This window comes from Dermacentor andersoni, chromosome 2 (genome assembly GCF_023375885.2).
Source record: "Dermacentor andersoni chromosome 2, qqDerAnde1_hic_scaffold, whole genome shotgun sequence".
In the NCBI taxonomy this organism is placed as follows: domain Eukaryota; kingdom Metazoa; phylum Arthropoda; class Arachnida; order Ixodida; family Ixodidae; genus Dermacentor; species Dermacentor andersoni.
Genome location: NC_092815.1, coordinates 104,749,606 through 104,765,997, shown reverse-complemented (window position 1 = coordinate 104,765,997; position 16,392 = coordinate 104,749,606). Strand labels below are relative to the sequence as shown.

The following is a 16,392-nucleotide window of genomic DNA, read 5'->3' as shown; positions in this document are numbered from 1 at the left end:
AGGAAGTCCGAATGGTGGTCGGAGTTGCAGTGAGGGGTTTAATCGATGCAGTGGTGTAAGTCTTAAGTTTGGCGAGTTTCACTTGGTCAGTGAGAAACTGCGTGCCAGGTGTCGAAGCTGCTTGCGGCGTCTGTCTTCAAAAGCGGAATTGGAACGCTGTGCTCTTCTTGATGTTTTACTGTAGTTGTACCTTACCCGCCTACAAAATTTGTCCAAACCGTTTCAGGAACCCCTTAACAACCACGTATTTCTCGAGCAGGCTTCTGTCATTCTAAATGAGAAACGCGTATACTCTTTAGTGAGCGGCAACCAAGATCACAGGCATCACAAGAACCTCGATTCCCTTCGTAGCAGACTTGAAAGAATGCGGGGCGCGCAGTCAATGGTCGAGGGAACGTAGACGTAAATCGTGAAGTCACTCGAGCTCCGCTGTGTTAAAGTTTAAGCTCACGAACGCAGTCTGCGTATATAACCTACTTCGAGCGTTTGTTCTCGGGATTGGGATGGAGGCATAGTTCATAGCACTATCGTCAGTTGCATCCGCATGGTCATCACCACTAATGCCGCTATTACATGGTAGATCCATTGAAAAGTCATATCAAGGGCTTTTTTTATTGCTCAGCGGTTAGACAAGTTCATCATGGCATCCGCGGCGTAACGAAGCCTGCGAGGATACCCTGAGGTCGCAGAAAGTGTCCCGCGTATTCTGGCGATTCCATGCATAGAGTGATGAGTTCAAGAGATGTGCCCAGGGCAGCAAGCTCCGCAGCTGTTCGATGAGGTATACAGCATGGTACAGGTATAAAGTCTAATGACGACAGGTGTTGCAGGCATTCTGTACATACAGACTGCCCTGGCTTCCATGCACAATGCTGCAGTGGAATTTTACATATACCAGATCCTGACGTTTGTATTCCTACTGACGCTGCGTTGGAGCACTCGTCATTTATTTATTACGCGTACCACGCAGTTTCTTTTGCGCGTCATTCCAACGTATACCCACAGAAAATAACTTTTGTTGCACGCAGGAAAGGAAATTCGAAAACGGCTCCATGACAGTGTGCGAAAGGCTCCTGCAGCTGCTAGAAGGTACACACCTGCTGCCTTATTACTTTCCCACTGCGCAGATGCGCCAAATGCGCAGTTTTTTGTCACACCAACTGGATACTGAAAATAAAATAAAGATAATAGCGTAGCACAACTGTGCAGTGCGGGAACCGACACGCTGTTGATGTGGTATGAAGCGACATGGAAGGCTGTATAGTGTATATGCGTGCGTGTGTGACTTAGTGCTGTAAAGACCCGCCGTGGTTGCTCAGTGGCTATGGTGTTGGGCTGCTGAGCACGAGGTCACGGGATCGAATCCTGGCCACGGCGGCCGCATTTCGATGGGGACGAAATGCGAAAACACCCGTGTACTTAGATTTAGGTGCACGTTAAAGAACCCCAGGTGGTCGAAATTTCCGGAGTCCTCCACTACGGCGTGCCTCATAATAGAAAGTGGTTTTGGCACGTAAGACCCCATAATTTATTATGTGCTGTTAAGCTCTGTTAAGCTCTGTTCAGCTGTGTTTATCCCTGTGTATACCATAATCATCACCAAGCAGCTGGAGTTTCATGTCAGGCTAACATCTCAAGCACAACATTAAAGCTTATATCTGTCTCTTTCTCTCCCTCTCCCTCTGGAACACTTCAAAACGCCTCGCGGTGAAATGGCGGCCTGATGTCGTTGCCGCACGGTTTTCGGGTCGAATTCAAGGCGGAAAGCATTCCATTCGTTAGCCCTGATGTCTATAGCTGCACCTCAACAGCGTGCGACTGTCTACGTCGAGCAACTTGATTTAGTTCACTGTCGATTTGTGCACGGATTCCGGAAGTCTAACTGAATCACGATAACTGTAGTTTGATCTCACGTGCTAACTAACTGTGGTCAACAAAGCGTTATTGAGGCGTCCCCTGTAGCGGGGAAATAACAGCTACCGCTTTTTGTCTCGCCGATTGCTTACAGGTAAAGTCGTTTTCGACGCCCAAGTATGCGACCTTCAGCAGGACGAGAATGGGGTCGTCGTAGGCGTCATCGATGGCAGGGAGTTCCAGGCAAGTAGAGCAGCAATCGGCGAAAGACGGCATTATCACCGTATTGAGAACACCCTCTTACTTATACTGATTGTAAGTTAGCTTGGAGCCGTCGGTACATCGTAAGGCCATACATGTCAGGAGAGTTTACCGTTGGGCTAGTTGGTGCGGGATTTCGAAACGTAAAGCGGAGCCAGGAAACGAGCATCTAACTGTGTCACTTGTCTGGCTCACTTTCTTACCCTGTCTCCTAGCACTGTTTTAAATGTCTAAGCCATAGTCGTTATCATGCGCCTTCAACCCTGCTCACATTTCAGCACGAAACAATCAATCCAATGAAAGATGTTCAGTTTGACCTCTGCGCCCCCCCCCCCCCTGTATGCCTTCAAAGAAAATCCTCTCCATATTTCAACAAGTAACAAAATTTTACATATGCACGATTCGGAGCAGTTATTTTTTATTTTTAGGACGTATTACTCGCGCAATGATGTGGCGACTCGCTGTCTACCGCTGTGCCCGCCGACAATCTAGATTCTCTGCATACCGCAGGCTGACCACGTGATCATGGCCATCCCGTTGCCCATTCAGCTGAAAGTGCACTACGAACCGCCACTGCCGTCACTGCGCAACCAGCTCATACAACGTACGCCGGTCGGCTCGGCGTACAAAATGAACATCTACTATACCAAGCCCTTCTGGAGGCAAATAGGTATGTGCACGTCGACACACGCCACTACGCCTTTTTAGAACACTAGCTACGTTTTATTTCAAAGCAACGTGTCATTACTATTGAATGCACGAATGGCAGACATGTTGCGCACTCGGCAGCATTTCGGAGACGGGGTAACTTAATAACCAGCAGCTCTCAAATTAATCTTACGGTACATCACATCAGCCGGAAATGCCTTTACTCATTCAATGGGTCGCTCGACAACCAGCTGGCTTCACGGAGGTTTAATGCAAAATGAAATGAAAAACAGGACTAACTTTAGCAGGGCCGCATTCTTTGAAGCACTTCATGAATTTAAATACAATGTGACACCGTCTTCTCCTTGTCTCTACAAAAGGTTTCGTGTTACTCGGGCGCTTTATGTGTATAGTTCGCATCATACTGTGAACAGCCTGAAAGACAGGGACGAGTGAGCAGACGAGACAGCATCACTATACCTTAATACATAGAGTTTCTCACTATATTACCTAGAGGGAAATCTGACGCCACCGTCTATGGGAGTTTTTTAAGGGGTGCCATGCCGTCCGCCATGGGAATGACGGTATATGTGTCTGCGAGGCTTGTGTTGGCTGATGTAAGAGGATTCATCTAAAACGTGAATATGGCTACACAAATAACGCGTTCTTAAAGTAAAATCTTCATAAAATGTTTCCATTCACGCATATTACATCTTTACTCACCTACAATGCATGACCAACCGAAGAAAAGCAAGAACAGACAGAATACTGTTTCAAAGCGAGTGCGAATCTTGTCGTCTGCCCTCCAACTTTAGCGGTCTGCTGATACTTTTTACGTATCATATAACAGTACATGCAATAAGAAGTTCTCATAGTTAAACAAAACATGTTTTTGTCTAATAATAAAACTAAAACAGCTTTTTACGGGCTGTTTTAGTTGAAAATTAATCATTGTGGCAGACGGAACGGTGCTTGCTTGGCTCTCCGAGAACGATGCCAATCCGAAGTCACAATATACCGGTATTCCCATGCATACCACAGCACAGCAGCGCCAGATTTCCCTCTACGTAATATAGTGAGAAACATTATGGCTTAAGAGGAAGCTTTAGCTCGGGCCCAACTCCGACGCGGCCTATTCAAATACATGTAAAATGCAAAAACGTTTTTTCTGAGATAACTCCTGGACCAATTTTAATGAAATTTGTTGCATTTAAGAGAGAAAGATAAATTCTAGTGACTGTTGGAAGCGGAATTTCGATTTAGGACTTGAATTTTGTTTAAGATATTCAAATATACGACTGTGCGAAAAAAAATAGAAGCACGAAGTTTACAAATTCATAGCTCTGCATCAAGAACAGATATCGCGGTTCTGTAAACGGCATCCATTAGATCATTCAAATCGGAAAAATTAGTTATGTCATTTTACATCTTACGTGAATTTGTTACGTCTTGTACAACGGATCTGCAAAAGCTGTATTGCCATATTATTAATTTTTTTATATTCATGTGTAACATATCAATCTTGTCTCTTTTAGATGTACTATCAGATGCAATTCACAGAATTGTATTATCATTTTTCGTTGTTGAGTTAGACTTGTAAACTTGAGTTTCGTTTTTGAAAATTTTTGATTTTTGCTAATTTTTAATAAAGCATTGGCGACCCTACTCAGAAATTCGAAACCAACAGTCACTAGATGTTAAGTTTTTCTTTTAAATGCAACTTACCTCGCGAAATTTGGTCCAGTGATTGCCGGGAAAAAGGAATTCTCCTTTTACATGTATTTAGATAGGAGCACCCGAGCTAAAGCTTCCTCTTAATACTACATGCCGAGCTTCGTGCGAGTGGCTGCACAAGCTACACGACACCTATAGTGACACGGGGATGTACGTAGAGCGTAACTAAGAGCCTATCTCTTGAACGAGGCCGCATAAAATACTTGTACTGTCTGCGCTGAATTCGACAGGTTACGGTGGAACGGTGTCCTGCTGCGACGACGAACTGGCTTTCACCAACAGCACGGACGACTGCAGGCCTGGATTGTCGCTGGCGGCTCTTACGGTGTAAAGCCAATTCTTTTTTTTTTTTTTTAATGCGGTGACAAGTTATACTTGGTGTTTTCAATGGTTCGTGAAGCCTCTTGTCTGATTCCTATTGTGTGTCATACGTGCCACTGGGATCTGTAGTCACATAAAACTTTTCTTTCGGTAGCAAGTTAGTGTTTGCACTGGTTCACATCCCCTCGTCTGAAACCTTTTGCGCGTCATATGTTTAATCATGCAAAAAATAAAAAGCGAGAAAAAAGCGAGAAAAAAGCGAGAAAAGACGCAAAGGTCTCAGCCAAAATTTTGGAGGAAACGTCTCCAGCAATCTCCAACTGACTGCAAGGAGCGTAGCGCAAATCACTGTGACAATACGTCAGCTGTGTATGCCGAAAACGAAGAGCACGTGTACTATCTTTGGCACATTAGGTACACTATGTATACACCATCATGTTATTGCTTTCTTTTCGCTATTTATTCGTTAATTTTTTGTCCATGCTGGCAGATTCGCCATTGGTGACAAGGCCTTGAGACTACAGGCATTACCGAAGCACGTCAGGCCCAAAGTCATAGCTGCAGATTTGGCGAGAGCCTTCGAACACGAAGCGGCCTACAACGTAAGTTGCGTTCGTTAACACATTGCGAAATCATATTTTTTTTTTCCCGGGTGAGTGGTATTCGGTTTCAGCACGATGATGGGTGCATAGTGGGTCGGAGCTTCGTGCTATCTCTGTGAGTCTACAGCGAAAAGACGTATAGCGTAGGCTTGCGTTTCTTCGCGACTTCGTATATAGCCCTGTCATGCCGCAAATAAAATGCAGTGTGTATGTCGCAGTTACATTACACACGGCGAAGCTCTTACTACATTGTGATTCAAATCACCCTAATCCGCGAGCACGGACACAGCCCGCGCAACACAGCCTATCTACAACGACACTCGCAAAACTGGAAATTCTAATCTTGTATACCTGTTATCATCTTGTCTGGAGCAGCCTCAATATTCTAGCTTAAAATAATTTAGGTATGCATCAGCGTAATATAATATAAAGCGCAAGAATACTACCATTTTGCGCCCTCATTCGTGGCACGTAGTGATGGCAAGATACCGCATCACTTAGTGACAAGTACATTAATTAAGTACAATGATGCGTGAACCTATTGCACAAGCTACGGGAAACGATATCACAAAATTTACTCTGCGAAATATTTTAGAATATCGCTTTAAGGTTTACAGGACAAGAAGAAATACTGTTAGGCGTTAACCTATATATGACGATCTCATTGCTTCTTGTTCATTCACGGAGTGCACAGCGGTGACGGTCTTGTTAATTAGCTGCATCAAATAATGTACTAGATCGCACAACGTGCTTATGTGTATCCCGTTCATATAGTTTCACTACTTAATACCACTAGATTTAGTGTTCTTCCAGAATACACTATATACAGTAGGCGTATTCATCTGGTCGTTGAACACTTCATTTTCTCACCGTGGGTGTTTATCCCGCAATGTGGCTGCCCGTTACAAGCAATTGAGAACTATAGCTGGAGTCCTAAGTGTCTCTGTGTAGAGAAAAGTGTGAGGGTTTGCATACGAGACTGAGAACAATTTTTGTTAAGGATGGCATGGCGAAATTTTTGCAGAGAGCGAAATTGATGACGTCATTTCTTCCTTCTTTTCTCCCTTCTTTTCTCGCTCTCTCCCTTTCGCATTTCCCTGCAGCCTGTGCACTTCGAAGAGAAGAACTGGCTCGAGGAGCAGTACTCGGGCGGCTGTTACGTGTCCACGTTCCCGACAGGGGTCATGAGTAAATATGGAAAGTAAGAATGCTTCTATTTAGCTTTACAGCGCGGCTCTATAGGCGCCCGTTCCTGCATTTGGAGTCGGCACGCCTCGTCCTCCCTAGGCTAACGCCTAGGGAGGCGAACGATGGAAGAGCGAACGATGAAAGAGCGAACGCGGAGCGCAGCGGAGGATGAAAGACGGCGATAGCAAAGAGAGCGCGAGCAGGAAAGCGAAGGAAGAGGGTGTAGCAAAAGCACGAGAAGGAAATCGGACGAAGTCACCTTGAAGTATCACCAGATGACGCTCACGTCCGCGCATCCGCGGCAATGGCAGCACCGGCCTGCGGGGGAAGGAAAAAAAAAAGAACCAAAAAGCTCACCTTCGCGCATAGCTTTCACCGCAAGCGTTTCCCGGAGAAGATTAGGGCTACATAAACTGCAGTTGCCGGGAAGCGGTAATTTTGTGGCCGGTCTATACATAGCGCCGCGCGTCGCGGCTTCGCCAGTCGGTGCGTTGATCGGGGCAATGCCTCAATATATCGCGAAATGAAACCCATATAGAGCTGCGCTCAAATATTCGCATTTGGGAGTATATCCTAATCGTCGGTGAATCTTTTATTACTTTTTTCTCAGTGTGTCTGTTCTTAGAGATTTTCTGCTGCTCCCTTTGTTTCCTTATTTTTTTAATTATTGACACGTCAAAAACGAGATACAGCACAAATGCTGCACCGCCCGCCACTCGATGGCGGGCGAGGAGGACATCAAAGCACCCTAGCGCCGGCTACACCTTGTGTCATGAAGCGACAGTGTTTAAACTTTCTGTTTACACTCCTATGCAGGGTGTTCCAGGTTACTGAAGGTGGAAAGCTGGGCTAGTTGCTGTGGTTCTGTTGGTACATGACAGTGCGACAGACGAAACACACAAAACCACAGGACGAGCGCTCGTCCCGTGGTTTTTGTTTCTGTTTCGTCTGTCGCGCTATCATTTACCAGTGTTCCAGCTATCATGCACCGAGGTTTAAAAAAAAGAAATTGAAGAAAAAATATGGATAATTCTACATGAATAAGACGAAGCTTGTGTTGTTGAGAGTCTTGTTTTGAAGTCACCAGGAATTTTTAGTCCCTGACATCCAATTATTTATTCGAAAGTAATTACCTGAGTGTTTAATTGTTGTTATAACTGTCAAGGTGTCAATTAGACGGTTGTATAGAATCCTAAGACTCGTCAAAAGTTCGGGCCCTTGCCCTCGCAGGGAAAATGAAAACTGTATACGCCTCCGCCGGGAACGCCTAATTTTAGTGTGCCTTGCGGTTCTATACAACCACTTAATTGACATCTTGACAATTAGAACAACAATTAAAAACTTATATATTTTCTCTTAATTAAATAATTGAATATCAGAGACTAAAAAAACCCCTGGCAGTTTCTCAATAATAATACAACATGCACTTATTCTTATTCGCGTAGAGTAATCCACGGTGCATGATAACTGGGATGCCAAGCATATAACTCTAATACTCTGCACATGTAACATGTATACATTGCACATATCTATCTACTATAACATACTGTCCATACTTCATTGACATGTACTCTTTCTCGACTAACAAGCGACCGACACTCAACATACACTCACCAATGTTTCATTCAGGTATATATACAGTCACCCCCAACGTATCTATAAACGTTATTCACGCCTGCCTCTATCCATATCCTTCGGCAATCACTCCCTGCACCCCGTGGCTACGGAATGAGGGCCAATGACTTGAAGGTGGACAAACTAAGCCACGAATCGGTGCAGCTGAGCGATCACGTCTCCGCGCAGGACCCTTCGGGAGCCGTTCGGCCGGGTGTACTTCGCGGGCACGGAGACGGCGACCGCGTGGCCTGGCTACATGAACGGCGCTGTGCAGGCTGGAGAGAGGGCTGCCCGGGAGGTGCGTAATGTGCTGGCTTTGCAGGCCCCACGCAACGTTCGCACCGGATGCGAGAATATCGTAGGAGCGTTGAGCGTGTTGGCTGCCGAATTTCTTATTCAGATCAAATATTCGAAAAATTGCGGGCGTCGAATATGGAATCGCAAATGGCAATAGTTTTTTGCTCCTAGATGTAGAAAATGAAACACGAACCTAAATAGTACAAAAAAAAAAGTCCCATTATAGGCACTGCATCTTCAATAGAGGAGGGGCGGTATGCTCGGACGATCACTTTCGGGGATACTTTCACTTTTGCCAGATTCCGCATGACTAGCACCGTTGCCGGTATTTTGGGGTGATCATTTTTGGAGATAGTTTAACTTTTACGTGACTCGATCGGCACTGGATGAGTCGAAACATAAGCAATATGCGGCGAATAGCGCTCTTCACAATGTGCGAAGAATATGAGCTTGGCACAGCGCCAGAGACGCTGTTGGCCGTATAGACCCTTTTCACTGCGATTCCGTAAGCGCCGTCACGTTTGATCACGTGGTGAAGCGTCCTCAGCTGGCCTCCGAGTCGCATTCGTGTTTACATGACTCCGCTGCGGCTCGGCAAACCTGTTTCGGCGTTTATCGTAGACGGTAACTGGGCGTCCAATCGCTCGCAGGTGTGCTCAATTGCGGTAGATTTGCGCTTGCCACGCACAATGCGTGGAACTTATATGGTGAGTACTCTTTAATAACTCGTAGCAAAAACGTATTATCGCTAGTCACTAGCTTACTCTGTGGACCGTTCGCGAAACGTTCAGCTTCCAACATTCGTGTGCTGTCCGTGTAGTCCGTCCGCCATGCTTCGGCGCATTGATTCAAGAATGTGCCCATTTACTTATTCTTGATACGTGGGCGATAGAGTAGGCGTAAGTTTGAGTATGAGTTTTGGTGTCTGTGCATGTGTGTAGATAACGTGTGAGGAACTTACTATGCCGGAAAGCTGCGCTACTCCTTTATCACTGTGTAACGAGCGGTACTCACATTTGCCGAAGTTCCGGGGTTAAAGTCCTTTATTCGGAGCTTAGCGATGCAACAATGGCAGACGAGTGATTTTTTCTTTTTTTTTTTTTGTATCCTCGAGAGTAGCCAAGCATTGTGACGGGCCGGCACCATAGGCAGTCCTTGTGTATAGCAGTGGTCCATGAACTTGATCACACAGGTTCATTCGATTCCGTATAATATTCCCTATTTTTCCAGCCAATTAACTACTGCAGATGTCTTTCCTCTACCGTTCCACGTTTTGCGGCATGAACGTAGCACAGTGTGTTAGCGATCACCCAGTTTCATTTCCGACAGCTGATCGGACAGTAGCAGGGCAGAAGCGGCAATGGTTTCGCATTCCTTTGGTTTCGCTTGAGGCAACGTGAGGCCCGCAGCGGTAAGCTCCATCTCGTTTCTCTAGAGCAAGCTACTCCGCAAAAAGGGTGTCCGGTTCCGAGTCACGCGAAATCTCGCGAAAGTGAAACAATCCCGGAAAGCGATCGCACGATAATGACCCCCCAGAAGAATCGGCGCCAGCGGGCGACAGCGTTCCTAGCAATGTGCCAAGGCAGCGCGCTCGGAAAGCTGTTAGCAATGCTCTCTAATTGTAGACGTCTGGCGCTAGTCACACGAAATCTCTGCGAGGATGATCTTCCGATAATTACATTTCAAATTGACAAAAAGTCATCAGTTCCCGGCTGGCTTACGACGGTCACTTGAAAGCTCTCGTGAGGGATGTATTGCCTGAGATGAAGAAAGGTGCAGGCTTCAGGTGCGCAAACTTGTATGCTTCAGCAGTGTAAGAAGATGCTGTGCAGAGTAGTTTGATAATCTCTGAAACGTTTTACGAGCCTCACAAAATGTAAAACAATGATACTTGCCTTATCCGCCATAAAGCCCTTGCATCCACGCGCCAGGGGCGGAGGAGTTGGTCTCCTGCGTTCAGAAGTCACAATAGAGACTTGGTGAACTAATAGAGATTGTGTGAAGGATGGCGGAAGAGGACATGACATAGTGCCATGTGTTTTTTGCCTTTCCTGTGTCGTGTCTTGATATGTTTAAGCCGTTTCTTTAAGGAAAATAGATAAAGCATATGCACGGCCTTCCTGTTGGCTGGCTCACGTTGGGAAGAAAATAACACTTTATATTTAGGATTGCTGGGTCGACAGTATCACCAAATGAATAAATAAAATAAACTACACATCAAAATACAGTTTCCCGTTCGAGGCATATTTCGGCCGTTTTACGCTACCGTTACATCATCTGCTTTTTTTTTCTTTTTCTTTCTTTCTTTTTTTTGTCTTCACAAACCAGGTCCTTTATGCCATGAAAATGATACGGAAAGACCAGATCTGGGTGGAAGAACCAGAATTCAAGGTATGTACGTACGTTATAGCAGTTATGAAACGACAGTAGAGGTACGCGGTTCTTAAACTATATCAAGGGGCTTAACACGGTCGTGACAGGGTATCGGGTCAAAATATACTCTGCGGGATCACGTAAATATTCCTTCGTTTCTACGTGAACTTGACGCGGGTGGATCGATTCAAAACTCGGAAGTCTAGCTGACCCAGCCTGACCCGACCGCCTTTATATGCATTTCGCCTAAAGTGTACTACATCACTACACTACATTATTACATTAGTATACAAATATATACTAATGTATATGTATGTATATGGTACAGGTATAATATATCTTATATTAGTACTATAGTGAACCATATTAATCTTGCCGAACGGCTTGGGCAAGTCAACCCGGCTCTCGCGGGCGGGTTGGTCGAGCTCTCCTCTACGCTCGCTCAGACGGACCCGCTAGCGTTTACATGAACCCGGAGGCCGGTTTTCGCCCCGACAAGACGACTCGACCAGCCTTTGTCGGGTTGATGTAAGCGTAGCCATAGATGCTGGCGAGCCGGGCTGATCTAGTCGAGACGATCTTTAATTGGCTCTGCCCGTTAGCGTCGTGTTCATAAACATTACGGCAGCTGTTCGAAGTAGTCCTGTACTTGCGTCAACTGGACGAACGAATAATGGTAAATCATGACTGACTCGTGTCATCAGTCGTTCATTCTTAGTAAAGTCGCGAACAACCCCTCTCTCTTCCCCTACCCACTTCCTGCTTCACTTTTTCCCTGTGTAACGGACCCTTTGACAAAGTTCCAGGCTGGTTTTCCTGCAATGTAAACATTGCCCAAAATGTCGGCTCACGCATCCATATAAAAATTCTGATTAACGCATGGCTAGTACGCTGTTCTTGCTTTCGGGCATTTCTTTCCATCATACATAATGTATGAAACCAATAGCTGTTCTCCGGCTGCTCAGTACTTGTAATTTTAGCAATGTTGCTTTACCGCCACATTTGGGGCAACTTCACAATGTGGGAAAGGCAGCTTGCCGCTGTTTCGTCAGGGCATCAAAGGCAGCTGCAAAGGATTCCCCCTGGGCATGTTGTTATCGCAACAGACGCTGAAGTCGACAAACTGGTTAGAGATGAATTGTGCTCCTGTCATACTAACTCTATTCACGAGGGTTGATTTTAAAATTATAACAAAACAATAATGTAAGCCTATACGTTTCTCGATGTGATGCCAATTATATGAAGTGTTGTGTATAAAGTTGTTCCCCAGCTGCAGTTTCCGATCTCTGCTGGTGCTGGCCATGACACAGACTGCCTGATCCATCGTGTCAGGTTGCAAGGAAGTATAGAGGCAGTTATTTTTTTTTTATCATACATATATGTCGTTTATTTATGCCTCGTTACACGTGCGGATCCACTCGTGGAAGAACGTATACACGTTCTCATATGATGTCCTATGTCTTGAACAGCAAAGATACGCTTTGAGGTTGTGTGTCTCATTCGTGCTCTTTGGACAAAGGAACGACAGCACAGTGGTGCCAAGCAGTCGAGAGGGCACTTATTGCGCCTTTTATACAGCAATCTAGCCAGCCGAATTACTACACCAATATAACATGCCGCTGGGCGCGCGATAAATCGAGGAAGTCCAACTCACCGCGATAGGACATCTAGCGAATATGTTCGTCCCATGACAGACACCAACGCCTAATCGTTCGCATGTACGTTCACGCGAATGGGGGTGCGTTCGAAAGATTATGTTCGTACATCCCGGTGCCCCGCTCCGAAGCCTCTCCCGAGACGGCAGAGCAGATCCGTGCAGACAGGACCGCGACAAGTGCGCGCGCTCCGCGGACCCCAAGCAAAAGAGCAAGAGGCCACTCCCTTTTGCGCCCGAGTAACCCTGCCGTTTGGCGGCGTTGTCAGCGCGAGACTCGCGCCATCTCTCATACTATTCTGCAACTACACCGACCGAGATATGCAAGCGTCCCCACAAGGTCAGTCGGAAGTTTGCCTTGGTGATCGTCCTTCCCGACAGCGCAGATAAGTTGTCTGGGCCTTGAAGTATAACAAGTCATTGCAGTGATGCGTTCTAAAATATTTAATAACCTTCGTTAATTAAAGGGATATTTTAACCATGTATTAACACATGGCCCTTCCTTGTGTTTTTTTATTTAGTTTACATTAATTAGATTGAATTCACTGACGCACTCGTATTTATGTAAAGGAGCTGCAGAATGTGCCGTTTTGATGGTGTTTATTTTTCTATATCTGTCTAAGCGCGTTTGTGAAATTGATTTATTGCGCGAACGTTTTCATGTCACCTCATGCTATCCTCTCATCATACAATTTATTGTTTGTGGAGATGCTGGCGACACGATTGTTGGCAACATTTCTAATTTCATCATCCAGATAAATCACTCACTCACTTTTTCAAAGCGTAGCCATCCCTCCTTCGCTACACGCGGTGGTTACTGTCATGTTGTTCCTGTTAAAACAGATTCCAGAGAGCCAACGAAACAGGAGCCACGGTGCACGAGTAAAATACCCGAACGTGATTCCACTTCGCAATAAAATGTAAACGTGTGGCCATCTACTTGACCACACCACACCTGTGTCTGCAAAATGTACAAGCCAGTGCAAGCAATACGTTCATTACGGTTTATAACCACAATTACAGGTGGCAATTTCTAGCTGGCAATAGGCTGCTTTGACTGCTTAGAACCACTGTTGGCAGCCTCAAACGTCAGCTTACTTGGCGATGCCGCTCACTGGTACCTAACGGCATGGTTCTTGGAATGTTGCAGGATGTGGAAGCGCGGCCGTTTGAGTTGTCCTTCCTGGAGCGGCACCCTCCTCACGTGCTGCTCGTCGCCGCCACGGGAGCCCTCGCCGCGTCCGGCGTCTCTTGTGTGGCGGCCTACTGCGTCTGGAAGGCAGTCACCGCCCTGCGGAGGCCATAGGCCGACTTAGAGGGCATTTAGCAGAGAAGCATCTTCGAGACACATCACAGACCATGGGGCCTCATCACCACCAGACCAGATGGCGAATTCACCCCCGAATAACTTTGTTGCCTCCTCGGGGCCAGTCAGATATACGACATTACCTAAGAAGCCGCTGGTGGTGCGCTCCACTTGGGGGCCACCGAGAATCCCATCTCGATGGTGGCCGGTCCTGCACGCTTGGCGAGTGAGGCACTTTTGAAACAGTATACAGAGTTATCGCAGATCGGGAACTTTGCACTGCTGTACCATTCGCGGAAAAGGCTCGACAGCAACGCGCAAGCACACCACCGTGTATCCCACTCTTCTGCGCGTGCGCAATGGCACCACTTCAGTGACGCACTTGTAGGTATGCAGCACGTGCTTAAATGACGTTCTGTTATAATCAGTAATAGTACAGTTGTAGCAGTAGAAGAATGTGGCTCTCCAGACAGCTGTATCGGCAGGAGCCGGTTCTGCTCTAATGGATGAGAGGCATGGCATACGACGCGACGTCCGATACATTGTGGGACGAGATTGAAGACTCTTGAAATTTTAATGAAATAAGTTCGGAAATGCTTCGACGGTTGTTGGTACGATAGGTGGCACCTTAAACCGCGTGCGAAACCGTACCGTGCGGAGTAGGAGAGGAAGGAAAGGTAGGCAGTTCTGCTATACCTATAGACACAGCGGTGGGGGTTAAGGGATGAAAAGAAAGATAGGCTAGGAGCCGCATTCGCCTGCTCAAAGCTGCTCCCGAAAAGACCAAGTTTCGTGGTACCGAGTCGGCGCAAGGACTTTATTTACAAGACGCACAGCTGTTTATGCCCAGAGCGCTCGGAACCAGTTTTACGCAACTGCAGTGGTGCCGAGTACCATCTCTTGTATTGGTCCTGCATTTCCGACCTGCTATAACTTTCATTAGCAATATTATTTGCACACGCCAATCACACATTGATCGGTGCACGCTATGCCCTTTCTGGACTTTGTACTGCAAAGCTATGGCTGAGCTTCCGCCACTAATTGATCAAATAAATGTTTTCTTTGACAAATGGCTGTCGATAAAAGCGAAGGGTGAAATAAGATGGCGTCTTGAAAATTACGCGCTGCGTGGAGAACCAAGCGGTGTAAGGAGCTGCGTAATCCCTGTGTAAGCAGCTGCATCTCTCCCTGAGGTGGCACAAAGAAGGAAGTTCCATTGCTGCGATCTCATCGACTGACTTTTTGCATGGAAGTCTCGGTTGTTCGTAGAAGTTTGCAACAAAGTATTCCAAGGTGAAAAGCCTTTCCAGTTGGCAGAAATAGTGGGCCTGCTAATTAAAACATGGCTCCAGGGCCCACAGTGAGCTCTTTGTGGTAGGCGAGTCACAGTTCAGTTGTACTTACAATTGGTAACTTTTGAAAGTACAACAAATCATTTTTGTGTGTATGTGGTGTGACAATGGTATAGTTTCTGCAGCCATGATTTTTGGCAAAACAAGTCTTTTAGATCATTGATCACTGGAAAAATATATTCAAGTGAGAATTGTGAATGTGCCTTGACTGCCTTTTAAGCTTACAATTCCGTTTGTCTTAGAATGTTCTTTCTCTGCACTGTTTGCATTATTTGAAAGAAAGTATACTGTATTTAGTGATGCTCACGAAAACAGCTAATTGGGCGCTGAACCAGTTTTACAAACATCTGAATTACCATTTTAATGGAGACAACCTTATCTTTTACTGCATCAAGTGATAATTAAAATTTTCAAATTCCGTGCAAAAAAGTTGCATTTACTAAGGACCCACTGTATTACTCATATTCATAGCAACAATACTGAATCACATTTGTGTTTATGAAATAAATTGCATGTTTTACTGCTCACTTAAGCATCTATGAGCCATTATGCAACGTTGTGTCTGCATAGAGACAGCAAACAGCCCAGCTGCATAATGTTTTATTTTCGTTAAAATGCACTCTCCACACACTTTCAATCAGTTCTGCTGTCATTAGTAGTGCACGCAACCGTTTAGAGTGCAGTTTACCTGTGGTGATAGTGGTATTTATTGGGCATAATCGGTGGTGGAAATGGCATATGTGTTTTTTGCATATAGATCCATGCAGTTTCATACCAGTAAGCCTACTGGCACATACGATGCGCATGCAGTTCAACCTATTCACGGCCCGTGGAACAAGGGAAATAAAATCGTGCATTTGTGGCACTATTTCAGACGGACATGCTTGTTAAGTGCACTGCTACAGACGGCATGCATGGTATAGTATGCTATTGAATGTTGTATAATACGAATATTGCATAATACGGCAATCTTCTTATTAGCACTGTTCCTGTTGGAAATTTGTACTTTTTATGTCTTTACCGTTTGAAATGCCCCCCTTGCTTTATGCCCTATGGCACGGCATAAAGCAAGGGGGGCATTTATTTATAAATAAATAACTAATACTGATCCACTAGCCTCACAAAACAATGGTCTTTTGCAACTGAAAATGTGGAAGAATTTGCAGGCACGGTGCTCGAACTTTG

The 16,392-nt window shown here is 45.7% G+C and overlaps 1 protein-coding gene across 2 annotated transcripts in view; it reads left to right on the top strand.

The window, feature by feature from the left end:
* Positions 1-15,739, top strand: part of LOC126541501 (amine oxidase [flavin-containing] A-like) — a 47,561-nt gene extending 31,822 nt beyond the window's left edge. The window contains exons 7-15 of one of the 2 annotated variants that reach the window (XM_050188270.2): positions 1,029-1,089; positions 2,009-2,097; positions 2,626-2,785; positions 4,728-4,824; positions 5,309-5,420; positions 6,524-6,621; positions 8,412-8,523; positions 10,851-10,913; positions 13,700-15,739. In XM_050188270.2, the coding sequence (XP_050044227.1) occupies positions 1,029-1,089; positions 2,009-2,097; positions 2,626-2,785; positions 4,728-4,824; positions 5,309-5,420; positions 6,524-6,621; positions 8,412-8,523; positions 10,851-10,913; positions 13,700-13,855 (948 nt within the window). In that variant the 3' untranslated portion in view covers positions 13,856-15,739. The remainder of the gene's footprint in view (positions 1-1,028; positions 1,090-2,008; positions 2,098-2,625; positions 2,786-4,727; positions 4,825-5,308; positions 5,421-6,523; positions 6,622-8,411; positions 8,524-10,850; positions 10,914-13,699) is intronic. The other variant, XM_055076692.1, reaches the window with a different exon arrangement.
* The last annotated feature ends 653 nt before the right edge of the window (positions 15,740-16,392 follow it).